General features: G+C 36.6%; 1 protein-coding gene across 5 annotated transcripts in view; it reads left to right on the top strand.

Annotated features, from left to right (window-relative positions):
• Gulp1 (GULP PTB domain containing engulfment adaptor 1) overlaps nt 1–13,858 on the top strand; it is a 263,083-nt gene that overhangs the window by 140,908 nt on the left and 108,317 nt on the right. For all 5 annotated transcript variants that reach the window (XM_076931951.1, XM_076931950.1, XM_076931953.1 and 2 more), the window contains one exon: nt 4,447–4,518. In XM_076931951.1, the coding sequence (XP_076788066.1) occupies nt 4,491–4,518 (28 nt within the window). In that variant the 5' untranslated portion in view covers nt 4,447–4,490. The remainder of the gene's footprint in view (nt 1–4,446; nt 4,519–13,858) is intronic.

The raw sequence follows: 13,858 nt of genomic DNA, 5'->3' as shown, positions 1-13,858 counted from the left end.
CCTCCCAACTGATATCAGATTAGAAATAGCATGTTCTTGTCATTGGATAGCTACAAAACTTTTATGACAGCATTGGGCCAAGTTCTGACTATACAATGATAGTGCTATAGCTGCAGAAATGACTTCTGATATCCCAAACCAAAATCCTGTTATCAAAATTAATTAAGCCTTTTAATTTCATGAATTTAAGTGCCCCAAAGGATAGGGTGCATGTTATCATTTTTCTGTTTGATTCATTAAACAGAGAACCCGTATGTTTCTCTTAGTCCTTTCTGTGTCCCCATAATTTTTGCAGAACATGTTAGAACATCTCTTACTATTGGAGGATTTCAGCAAAGAGCCTTTATAGCACACGCTAAGTAAATCAAGGCAAGCATCAAACTACCAGTGTTGTGCTAACAGGTCTTAGGAAGCTATTATCCTTCACACAGTAGCAGGTTCCAATAGTTCCAGTGTTCTCTTGGATCACTTTGGAGAGTAGAGTTAATTCAGAATTTAAGATTGCCTGGCATTCTTTAACAACTGCCTGACAGACTTGCATTTTCACAAATGTATAAAAGGCCTGAGAATACAATTTAAATGTATCTTTATTATTCACAAAATACCCTTTTGTTTTTATTTCACCAAATTTACCTTTTAATCTATAACTGAATATTGACCACATGAATTACCATGTTTTTGTAAACGACAAGATTTTAATAAATTACTTAAACCTGTTGATGCCACGTATGTTTTAATCAGTTTGTGACTCATTCACCCACTTTTAATACTTCAAAACAGTTCCTGGAACATTGATTCCAAATGGAATCACAAGGATAAAAGTGAAACCCAGAACCATTTTATGAGTTTTCATATTAAATCTACATCTAGTTTCTATAATACCTGACTATGGTGTTTATATTAGCAATGTTGGTTAACTTTAGATGGCTGTAAGTATTTCACTTATAAAGTAAATTAAATATAAAGTATGCTTTGTATTCCATCTGGTGTTTACAGGTTGTAAAGTAAACATAAGATAAAAAGAGTCTAATTAGATCTAACGTCCATGTTCTATGTTTCTCTCCTCTGCCCTCCCCAATCCCTCCCACCCATCTATTATGTTTTCCCTGCTCCCTTCTTCTCATTGGATGCTTTTGAATTCATTTTTCCACTGGAAGATTTAAGCAGAAATGCACCATGGTGCAGTCTTTCTATTGTTGCATACATTTAGGGTTTGTTGAGCTTCTTGGGTCTGTGGGTCTATAGCTTTCACCAGATTTGCAAAATTCTCAACCTTTCTCCCTTCAGTATTGCCTCCCCTCCTCACCTCTCTGACTTCAGGAAGTACTTGGCTACTTGAAGTTTTCCTACAGTTCAGATTTTCTTCTCTCTCTCTCTCTCTCTCTCTCTCTCTCTCTCTCTCTCTCTCTCTCTCTCTGTCTCTCTCTCTTTATCTCTCTCTATCTCTATCTCTCTTTATCTCTCTCTATCTCTGTGTCTCTTACTCCAAAGTCCTTTCTCTTCTTCCTCCTCTTCTTCCTCTTCTCTTCCTCCTCCTCAACCTCTTTTTCATCTTTATGGCTTTTCTTTCTCTATTTTAGTCTAATTTCTATGCCTATATTTTAAGTTCCACTCTCTTTTCCATTGTAATTTCTTATCTGCCATTAATTTCTAAAATGTTGGAAATATATATTTATCTCTAATTAACAATTCTTTGATTTTTGCCTTTGTTTCTTCACATGAGAGTAGATTCAAATGCACTCCTCAGATACCTAACATCTTTCTTCTTCTGAGACAGTTTTCATTAATTTTTTCTTTATTTTGGATTTTTTTGCTTTATTGTCTTTTTTGCACTCTTGAATATATCTTTAATATATTCTTGAGTATACATTAAAAATAAGAATTTTCTTGGGAACAGTTTAATTCTGACAGGTCTTCATTTTAAAGTATAAGCTTTAATTTTGACTTTACTCATTCTCCACTGATAAAGTGAGAAATTTCTTACTAACGTAATTCTGTTAGAAATTAGTTTATCTCCTTGCTGTTCACTTCTATGTAATGGGTACTATTATACAGGTACCTCTAGACTTTCTGTGTTAGTTTTATATCTTGGTTTCAAGAGAGATGGTTCAGATATGACTGTGCTCATAGTTGGCTCTTGGTCTTTTGCTTTTGCTAGCTGCGTTTTGGGCATCAGTGAACAGGCTAAGGAAAAACTTTCCCCCTTGAATTGCCTTCTTCTCTTATCATTTGAAAGACAATGGTACACAGAGCTAGGATCTTCAGTTAAGCTCATGACTTCTCATTCAATGATTTCTGTGAGTAAGGATTGCTATGGAAGCAAATTATTAATCAGGTATTTTAACTTCATATGATTGAAGTAATGATAAAATAATAGTGCAAACTGTGAAAGAATATTGAGGCAGCACTATAGTCCTTCTAAAATGAAGGCCTATGCAATATCAGTTTAAGAATGTTGCCTTAGAAGACACTTACCCTAGGCTCCTGTCTACAAGCATAGAAGAATATCATTAATAGCATCAGGAATTGGCTCTCTCTCTTGAGGTGGGTCTCAACTTCTGCCAGTCATTGGTTGGCCATTGCCTCGATCTCTGCTCCATTTCCATCTTAGCACTTCTTGTAGGCAGGACAAATTTTAGATTGGAGGTTTTGTGGGTGAGATGGTGTTCCCCTCTCTCTATTGAAAGTCTTGCCTGGCTACACGAGGTAGCCTCTTTAGGCTCTATATACCCCTCTGGTAGAGGTCTTAGCTAGGGTCAACCCCATAGACACCCAGAAGCTTCCCTGGTCCCAGAGATCACACCTCCATACTAATTTCTATTCTCTTTCCCAGCCTTCCTTCCTTCCTACTCCTGATTCCTGCCTATTCTTCTCCCTACTCCTCTTCCACACAGTTCCCTCCCTTTATATACTTCAGATGTCTATTCTTTTTCCCCTTCTGAGATTCTCAAGTTGTCCCTTTTTACTTAGCATCTTTGGGTCTGTGGATTGTAACCAGGTTTTACTCTACCTACTATCCATTCATAAGTGAATACATACCATGCATGTCTTTCTGGGTCAGGGGTTACCTCATTCAGGATATTTTCTAGTTCCGTCTTTTAGCCTGCAAATTTAATAGCTGAGAAGTATTTCATTGTGTAAATGAACCACATTTAAGTTATCCATTGTCTTCTGAGACTTCATCCAGCAGCTGACAAAAACAGATGCAGAGACCCACAGCCAAACAATAGGCAGAATACCCCAGAGTTTTGTGGAAGAGTAGGGGGAAGGATTGAGGGATCCAGAGTGATCAAGGACATTACAAGAAGACCTACAGAGTAAACTAACCTATGCCAGTGCAGGCTATCAGACACTGAGCCACTAACCAAAGAACAGGCATGGACTAGACCTAGGCCTGCACACATATGTAGCAGATGTTCAAGTGGGGGATTTCTGTGACTCTGTTGCCTACTTTTGGATCCCTTTCTAGTAGCTAAGCTGCCTTGTCTGGGAGAAGAGGCAGTTAGTCCTGCTGTGATTTGATGTACTAGTGTGGGTTGGTGCCCATGGAAAGCCTCCCCTTCTCTGAGGAAAAGGGGATAGGAGAATGGGAGAGGGAGTATGAGGGTGGGGCTGGGAGAAGAGGAGGGAGAGAAGCTGCTATAAGGCTGTAAAGTGAATAAGTAAATAAATCAATTAATGAGTGAAAAAGAAAGAATGTCTACCCTCTTAAGGAGAAGATTCCTTCCATATTCATCAAAAAATTAACACTCCCATGTACCTTCAAATAGAGATTCTAACATTAACTTCCCCATAAACTGTTATTTTGTGGTATGTCTGAGATGGTAAATAGAAATAATTTTTACATGAAAACATTATCTGAACAAATAAATGAAATGTCTGAGATGGATAGCCTGTTTTGAAGAACAAATAGTACCTTAGACAAGTTGCTGTATGTGTAAATGTATTTATAAAATGATTTTGCTTTTAAAAACATAATAAGTTTTTTCCTATCTATCTTTGTTGTTAAGAAGAAATACAAACTTGACTGCTTTGATTTCCAACAAGTTCAGAAGAAAAATAATCTTCTTCCTTAAATTTACAGATAAATATATTAAGCAATATGCATGCCTTGGAGGAATTTTAGCTGACATATTGCACTTAACTCTGTCCCTCATTACATTAGGGATTTAAGTTTATCATTAGTCATTGCCTTTGGTGACTTAGTAGACTATTGCAAGTTGAGTATTTAACACCTTTTAAATGCTTTGTAATTTAAAATGCACTGAGAGCTGGGTGTGGTGATGCATATGTAACCCCAGCATTTGTGAGGTTGTGGCAGGAAAATTATTCTGAATTTGAACCAGCCTGGGTTACATACCAAGGCATTTTTTCAAAAAAGCAAACAGAACAATCGCCAAACAGAAGAGGCTGGTCATCAATGCTTCCTTTATGTTTTTTTAACAGGGTCCTGGGTATTACGGAGCTGAGCAATCGAGAGGCTCTGCATCATGAACCGCGCTTTCAGCAGGAAGAAAGGTAAGAGACAGTCAATCAGTATTCTTACTAATAAAGTGCAAATAAGACATGTGCTTTTCCTATTTGTCAAAGTAATTTGGCTATATTAGAGTAATTCACATCGGTAGCTACTACTAATTAATATGTTTTTATTGTACCCTAATTAAAAAGAAGAATTAATATGGCTCGTTCACAATACGTGTGAACATGTTATATGTTATCCAGCAGCCGTATGCTGTACTGTAAGATTGCATAGGAGCTGTCTTCATTTAACCTGTTTCTTGGGATTTTAGAGTGAATACTTAAATAATGTTAATCAAATTTGTAGATTATTGAAAGCTGGAAGAGATGACAATTAGGTACAATTATAGATAAACAGACACAAATGAGCGGTTAGGTTGTATTCTACATTAAAATTTAGGTAGATATTGTAAACTGCCAAAGAAAGATATAGAAAATCCAAATATTGCATTATTATCCATACAAAGTTTTAGAAGTTGATCTTAAGTGTCATGGGTAATAAAAAAAAAAATGGCCCAACAGTAAAATCAACTGTGATTGTTTAATGTATAGACAATAGATATTCAGAACCAGCAACTACAGAGTTAATGTTCTATTTTATTTAGTGAAGTGTATTCTCCCCAACTCTACCCCTCCATTGAGTATTCCCAGATTCACGTATCCCTTTCTGATCTCAGGTTCACTGTGTAGCCAGGAGAATGAACTTGAATTTTGATCAGCTGGCTTCCACATGGCAAGGGTTGGGATTGGAGGCATGAAGCATTGCTCCTGTTCCTGAGGTGCTTGGGATTACACTCAGGTCTCCATGCCTACTCACCAAGCATTCCATTGTTGGAACAAAAATGAGAAAATGATGCTCTGACACATAAAACATAAACAGACCAGAAATAAAGGTGGGGGTAACCTTAAACACTTTGACCGGAAGTCAAGTTTGAGAAATATTTTTATGCAACAAGGAATGTTTTTCATTATTTATTTGAAGGGTTAAATTTTTCAACCATGACATTTAGTATAATGAAGGGCAAATAAATGTAAACTATAAAACCACTGATTTTAGCATAAGAAAAAATTCACATAGTTTTGTGAAGATATAAAGAGATTATTGTTTGTGGAGTAAGAGATACAAACACTTGAATGTGGTAAGCAGACTAGTGTATTGAGTGGCAATTTAGATAATATAATCTTTCAGTCTCCATTCAAACCTGTTAATCTGAAAACATTATTTTATTTATTAGTCTGAATAAAGAAAAGCAATGTAACATTGATTTCTACAACTTGCTTTTGACTTTAAATGCACTAAAAGGGAAATGTTTCCCTTTTTGTAGTAGCAAAGTCGAGAAATAGCCCCACAACACTGTAAGGTCTGCAGGAAGATACTTACGTCATGATTCATCATCTGGGTCACAAATCTCTCCAGAGCTTTTGAGATACATAGATCTGATTGCAGCTATCTTCCTGAAAGCTTTAAAGCCAAAGACCCTATCTAGAATTCAATATACACTTGAAAGGTATTTGGATTTATTTTCATTGACAAATTTTAAGGACCAATGTTCCTTTCCAGTACAACGAACATGAGTTTGGCACATGTGCTCAGTGGGAGGACGTTGGGAAGTAAGAAATACAGGTGCTTGTGATTCCTGTGTTGTTTCATTCTTGTACAACTTTCTTCACATCACTAGTGTTTAAGCCAAATGATTATCCTAATCAGAAAATTACTGATCAGCATTTTGTTCTACCTCTAGGTTAGAACATAACTAAACACTTTGCCTTAAGTTTTGGCTGTTAGTTCTGACTCTTATGTGCTAAAGAACAATTCATAGTCTGATTCTGCTGTTAAACAATAGTGCTGTGTGCTGAGGTTATAGTCTTATACAACCACACCCGTTTTTATCCATGCTTGGCATGGAACCTAGACCTTCCTGTACGCCAGACAGGCGCGCTACCAATGGAGATACGTACCCAACCTTCTGTACATCTTTTAATCATAAAAAAAAATGGAAAATCTCTACGTCATTTTGAATCACATAATCTTGGTCTATCAATTAGAAGGCATAATACCCTATTTTTTTTAAATCTTCATAACTTCATTTAGTAGAAAATCTGTCTTTTATCAGTCAAGACCTGGAAACCTTCATGGGACAGGGAGTCTGGGCCTCTGCTCTCTGTTCCTCACCAGGGGTTTCCCCTTCTATTCATTTCTTGCTGTTTTGATTGCAATTAAATGGTGAAAGTTATCAAGGGAAAGGGAAGAGATGAGTTCTTACTAAGCTTGGTGGCTTCACTTTCCTTAGTCAACAAGATGATGAAAAAAGATCTCGCATTTGTGGAAATGGATGATGTCGTCATCATCATCATTATCACCATCAGTGTCCACAAATGAAGGATCCTTATTCTCCTCAAGTATCTGTCATTTTTGTTCCCATAGGGTGGCTAGGTTTGGCTGTTTATTATATGATAGAATATACTTTTATATACTGGAAAACAGTAATACTATGTAGATAATTTTTCATTTGAAACAGAAAACTTAAATTTTATGAAAGAATTCAAGTAATTTTAACACCTGGGGTCATAGTCACATGTGGAAGACTATTGAATTCAAGTGTTACTTGCACTAATAGTGCAGTTCTATAGTATAAATATGCATTATTCATTATATTTTAAACATACAAAAGGTACCCCAATTAGGAAGAGATCATTTCTTGTTTGATAAAACTCTAAGTTCCTTGGTTAAAGCACACTCCTATTAACTTTTTGAGAGTATCAGGTGAAGCCATGACCATCTAGTACCCAAACACAGCGGTTGCTTTTTCTTTTCTCAGCTCTCTGGGGCAGTGGGATCAATAGGCTAAGTTATTGTGGGATCAATAGGCTAAGTTATCCCCTTGAGTGATGATCTTTGTAGATGCCCTAATGTCTAAGGGTTGCCCAGGGACAGAGAAAATATTGCATATATAGGACTTGCATGCATCTGAGTTATTCTGAGAAACTCTGTAAAGCCGCTCTAACATCATGATCACAGGTTAGACTACAGTGATTGCCTTTATTCTATGATTCTTTTTTTTTTGTTGTTGTTGGTATTTTTGAATTCTCAGATTCACATTGTATTAAAAAATAAACCATACAGCAAAAATTGTGAGTAAATGTGACTGACTTTGCTTTCTTTAACATGTCAATTGATATTTTGATGAGTAAATACAACTATAATGTTTAGTATTAAAGTATTGATTAAGAGTGATTTTCCTCTTGTGGAAAATTTATTCTACATTCATTCACTCAGTAATATTTCACATTAAATGTAATGCACTAGTAGTAGGTGTGTTTTGTTATGTTATATTGAGCTCCCTTCAAATAAATATTAAGAAATTACTACATCTTTCCTGAGAAGATCTTAATCTAAGTGCAGCCTATATTTGTCGATCTAGCATTGGAGTGGCTTGACATTTGTGAAGAATTTTGAAATGTTGGCATTTTGTTTCATGTGCCTTGCCTGTTAAATTTAGGTAAATTATTTTAGTATAATTAGAGGCAATGTTGACATGGTCTAGAATATCTATATTTCTATTTAATCACCAGTCTCATTATCTTACTGCTTCTGTGGTTATATCAGTTTACACATGGAGACCAAGAAACAGCAACTGCACTTCCTTCACTAGGACTATTTGCATAAATTAATGAGAATAATTTGTTCTTTTGTGATTTTGTTTGTTTGTTTAGTTGGTTGGTTTTCGTTTTCTTTTACCAGCATATAATTTTGTCTAGTATTAAGGACTTTCTTAGAAAATTTTCAGGTTTCTGAAAAATTTGAAGTAAAAATCAAACCCTAAACTACCATATTGGATAATGTGTGAGCACTGCTTTCTGTTAGGAACTACAGCTTATACCCTAGAAATTTAATCATATATATTAGCTAAATTTCTTGACATGGTATGAAAATAAAACTCAGAAGATTATGGAAAGAAGGATTTATTTTAGTTCTAATTTGGAAGGGAAGTCTCCGTTATGTTGGGAAATGGTTGACATTCACAGTAGTGAATACACATGGTTGTATTATTTGATCTTAATGGACTAGGAAGCAAAGAGAGGAGACACCAGTGCTCATCTGTTTCTCTTTTGTTTCTCCTTATAAATGCATACGAGGCTGGTGACCACTTTTAGGGGGGATTCCCTCTTCAGTTCAACATCTATGAAAATTCTCTGAAATGCACTAGGATGTGTATTCCCTAGGGGATTCCAAATCCAGTCAAAGTGACAGTGAAGAGCCATCTGATCATGTTCATGTTATCCTGCCTTAGGAGCATCTGTGTGGCCACCCTCTTTCTATGTTGCTGAGTCCGAGACAGTGACAGACAAGAGCTCTCCTCTTCTAGTAGCAATGATGTGCAAGGAGAGTCTCTTCTTTTTCTGCTTCAGGATAGGGATGAAATCTCACAATGACATTCAGACAACATTTTGACATTACATCATTCTGGGACGCGTCTTGAGATGAATTATGTATAGAGATAAAATATTGTATATATTTTCAGATTTCTTAATGATAAATCTTTTATATTTCTACTGTTTTATTGTGTAATACGTAATTTATATTTTTCTTTGTTTTGTGAGACATAGTCTCATTTTGTAGTCAGACTGACCAGGAGTTCACTATGTAACCCAACTTATAGTCATCCACCTGACCTCACCTCTTTAGTTCTGGAATTACCAGCACGAGCCTCCAGACCTGGCGATATACATACATATTGGGTCCAAGTCTCTCCTTCTCTGCCTCTGTCTCTCCATCCTCCCTCTCCAATCCCCCTCCTCCATGTGTGTGTGTGTGTGTGTGTGTGTGTGTGTGTGTGTGTATGTGTGTGTGTGCCAGCATGTGTGCATGAGTATACATTACTCATAGGGTGATGCATACCTATATGTGTGCATTGGCTATACAGAAGTTCTAGAAATTGTCCTGTCTTCCCTAAATAAAGTATTACAGCTATGAGCTGTGCGCCTAGTTCTTTACATGAGTGCTGAAGATCTGAGCTCATGTCCTTGTGCATGTTCAAAGCATCTCACCAGCCCCTAAGTTAAAGACTTTAACATAAAAAGCAAGACTATCTGAATTTTTTAAAAAGACTATTGCTGATTTAGTTATATTTACTAGTAATCATAAAAAGCACAAATATGATGGGACTGTACTCAATAAGTTATTTTATGTATACTTTATGTGCATCAGTGTTTGTCTGTATATATGTCTGTATACCACATGCATGCCTGGTGGCTCTGGAGGCAAGAATTCATCAGATAGTCTGGAACTGGAGGTACCTTCAGTGAGCCACTGTGTAGGTGCTGGGAACTGAACCTAGGTCCTCTGAAAGAGCAGCAAGTGTTCTTAACTGCTTATCTGTCTCCCCGAGCCCTTTAAAGTTTCACTCATTAAGTGACATTGTCAATATTGTGTTTTAAAACTTGGATGCATGCTGGTCAAAATATTTTTCCAAAATACAGCTCTGCAGTGCTCTGTGCACAGAAACTGTCTGATGCCATTGACCTTTCCAAGTTTTATCTTGGAAAATTACCATCACATAAACATGTTTAATATATGTACTGTGCATTATCCTTTATAGTAACATATGAGGTTTTTTTTTTTAATTTTCCAGTTTGTAAAGCACATATTAATGATATCATATTTGCTTCTTTTAAGATAATTTTGAAATCTCAGCTGAATTTTGCAAATACTTTGTTAGTAACTGATATTTCCTTAAAAGACACATGAGGCAGTGTTCGGGTGGTTACCACAGCGAGGCTTTATTCTTGTATAAGCAGAAGTGGAAAGACGGAAAGCCCTGAAAAGGCACTGCTTATATACACCCTAGAGTGACATGTTCAATTCTAATACTTCATAATACGCCCTGGGATGGGCAGTGACTTTGGTGCGCTTTTTGCCTTTTGCACCTGCGCAGTCAGTTGTTTACTAGTAGGAGGACAGGATGCCCGCGCCATCTTGTAATGGCGAATGTTGTCACGCTCACGCGGCTCCCAACATCTCCCCCTATCTATATATTAAAGATGGAACAGCCTATTGTCTATCAAGCGCGGCACCAACTCAGTGAGGGAAAGCAGAGGCCTGATCCCCTGTGCAAAATGAGATATTGTAATGGGTTTCTTCTCTCATAGTCGTGCAATGAGGAATACTTCCCATACCCATCTCGATGCCTTTTGGCGGGGAAAGGGAGCCTCCACCCTGGGGCGCCACCAGGGGAGGTTTCTTGGCATCAAACCTTTGTGCAATCAGGCATACTTTCGGGAAATCTATCCACACTCGTGGAACATTCCCTGTCGAGTACCCACTCGCAACACCTCTAAATATTCTGGTACCACAGTTATTCAGGCAAGGGCTGGCTAGACTTAGACCTCTCATTGGCCCACTGCAATGGGCTGAACCCTTGGGGTGCATCGACTGAGGGTCTCAGTCATCAGATACTTTCTTAGCCTAGATAGCCAAATTTCAGGGGGAGATGCTTGCTCAAGGCTACGAGTGCTTGGGCGATAGCGACCTTGTCACGTTTTTGTTGGGCTCTGAGCTTGCAGACCAATCATAACAGGAACACTAATCCACAACATAGGGCTGCACCAAACAGGCCTATCACCACCCTTTAAGAAAGAAGGAAAAGGCAGAGGTAAGCCAAGAAGTAAAATCGCCAGGGGTAACAGGGTCCACTCGTGTTCCATTAAGGCTCGAAATCCAGATCTGCAATTGCTGCTGCACCTGGTCCAACTCCCTAGTCCACTTCCTTTGTAAATAAGCAGAAAGATTATGGCTTTGAATAAATGTATCATTCATGAATCTCAGAGGTGTAATACCTAGATGTGGGGTTGCTGACACGCAGCTCATTTGAACCACATCTGTGAGTTGTTCTACATGGGCTTGGAGCAAATCAACTCTCTGATTGACCAACAGAATGTCTGATGCCAATTATGTATCCACTTTCTGTAGAATGGTCAAAGCCTCAGAGGTCTTTTCTGAAATTTGATTAATAACAGTAGCTGCTGTAACCTGATCAGCCAAGGCTGTGCCAGCTGTCACAGCTGTAGCTGCAGAGATGGTAATAGCAGTGATAATGGCTGCAGTAATGCCAAAGTCTCTTTTATGTCTCAATAATGATGTAGTAGGGAAAGTTTCAGGATCAGCTTCTACTGGGTTGGGCACAAAGGTAGGCACGTGCGCAACCAAGGCTAGGTCTAGTGATCCATTCCAGCATTGTGCTAAAAAGCATGTAACATTCTTACAATCCAAGATATCAGAATTATTTTGAAAGTTGGATAACATAAAGAAAATGGGGGGTCCACACACACCGACACCAGTTGTGCAGATGCATTCCTAAACACCTTATTAATTTTAATGTTATTCAAATGGCTAGAGATATTAGATCGTGTAGCTGAAACATTTTGTACTTCATGAAATATACCATTCAACAAGACAAAGGCAGATATACCTTTTTTAAACATTCTAAACAGTGGCTACAACACATAATTTAACTGTGTTGAAGCAGGGTAAACTCAAGAAAATACACATATGATTTAATTACATATACTGTCTTCTCAATAGATGAGGCATCTGTAAATATAGTAAATATAGCAAACATCTTTTCTATGGTCTGCATGCATAGTAAATTTTAGGAAATATAAAAGCATGTATAGAGAAAAACTGTAACATATGATTATCAAATTTGTCTAAAATGTTTGTCATGTAATAGGCCAAATTTAATAATTCAATAACCAATTTAATTGTTATGTGGAATAAAGAATAAACCTTTTATCTAAAATGTTTTTAGGATTTTATCATATAAACTTTATTTGTAAATGAAGAAAGACAAATCCATATTAATGGTTTCTTTTGTCAAAGGGCTGTTGTGGACATATGAGTAGTAATAACACAAACAGCCAACAATTTTTATAGTCTATATAATTTATCTGTTGATAACTAACAGCTTACTTTATTTTCAGCAAAGCTATCTATCTTTTATTAGTTAATTGTCAAGGGGAATTAGGACTTGCATCCCTTTGAAAATATCAAACAGAGGTTTAAATCCTCCTATGGTAAGCTTAAGATGAGGCTTTAGCCAATTAATATCTGTAAACAACTTTTAAAAATCACTAAGAGCAAATCAAGATTAAAAGTAAACCATTTTCTTTTTGCGTATACACTCACAAGCCAGAAGATGGCGTTAGATCCCCACCACAAATGGTTGTGAGCCACCATGTGGTTGTTGAGAATTGAACTCAGGACCTCTGGAAGAGCAGTCAGTGCTCTTAACCACTGAGCCATCTCTCCAGCCCCTACTATCTATTTTTATTAGAATTTTCTGTGTCACAATCTGATTAGGATATAACTGAGGTCTCAAATATTGAAAGACACTGTCTTTGAATCTTTTTTGGAGCAACAAGTACTCTAAAAAAATTTTTTTAAAGCTCGTTATATTGGAGCAAAGGCTTGCAGAAAAAACTTCTTTAGAGAAATCTACTAATAAAGTATCACACAATGAATAATATACACTAAAATATTTAACCTCTTAATTTTTTGTATTAAAGCAACAACAATATTTATATATATAAAATGTAAAACAATTAACCATTTTCTGAAGCTATTATTTCTAACAAATATCGCTTCATGGGCTCTTAAAAATTATGAATAAATTTACTGACTGTAAACCTTTCACCTTTACCAGAAATGTAAAGGGATGGTATAAAAACATCTTTTATATCTATAATAATTCTATAAGCATTTACTGAAATGGCAGCTGGACTGTAGGCAAGTTAGGCTGTATAAATCTTAAATTTGAACTTTATTTTGGATTAATTTAATAACCAATCTTTTTTAGTCCAATTAATATATCGGATAAAAGCCAACCTTATTCTCTAATAATTGTTACATATATTAGTGGAATCCAAAGCATCTCATTTTTAACAACTTTGAATATAAAGGAATTAAAACAATTTGAACAATATTTTATCAGCAGGTACAGTTATACTCATGGAGGGAAGTAGGCATAATTTTAATGTCTCCAGCATAATCATAACTTTTAGCCCACAGACTGTTGTAAAGTCTTTGGGTCTTAGATTTATCCCTCTTCTCACAAGAAACAATGAAGACAAAAGATGAATTCTGGTAAACACATTTCTAGGACCTGGTCAGGAAGACCCAGAACAAAAGGACCTTTTGGCACCTGAGCTGCAGAGCTCAGTCTGCATTGTCTTAATTCAAATGTAAATGCGCTTAACCACCCTCCAGCCTGTTCTCTGAGGCTTGGCTAGGCCTGAACTGTGCCATTTTGACTTTAACTTTAACCTTAAACCTTAAATTTAA

The sequence above is a fragment of the Arvicanthis niloticus genome, chromosome 3 (assembly GCF_011762505.2).
Source record: "Arvicanthis niloticus isolate mArvNil1 chromosome 3, mArvNil1.pat.X, whole genome shotgun sequence".
Classification (NCBI taxonomy): Eukaryota; Metazoa; Chordata; class Mammalia; order Rodentia; family Muridae; genus Arvicanthis; species Arvicanthis niloticus.
Note: the sequence above shows the minus strand (reverse complement) of the source record. Positions and strands in the feature narration are given on the sequence as shown.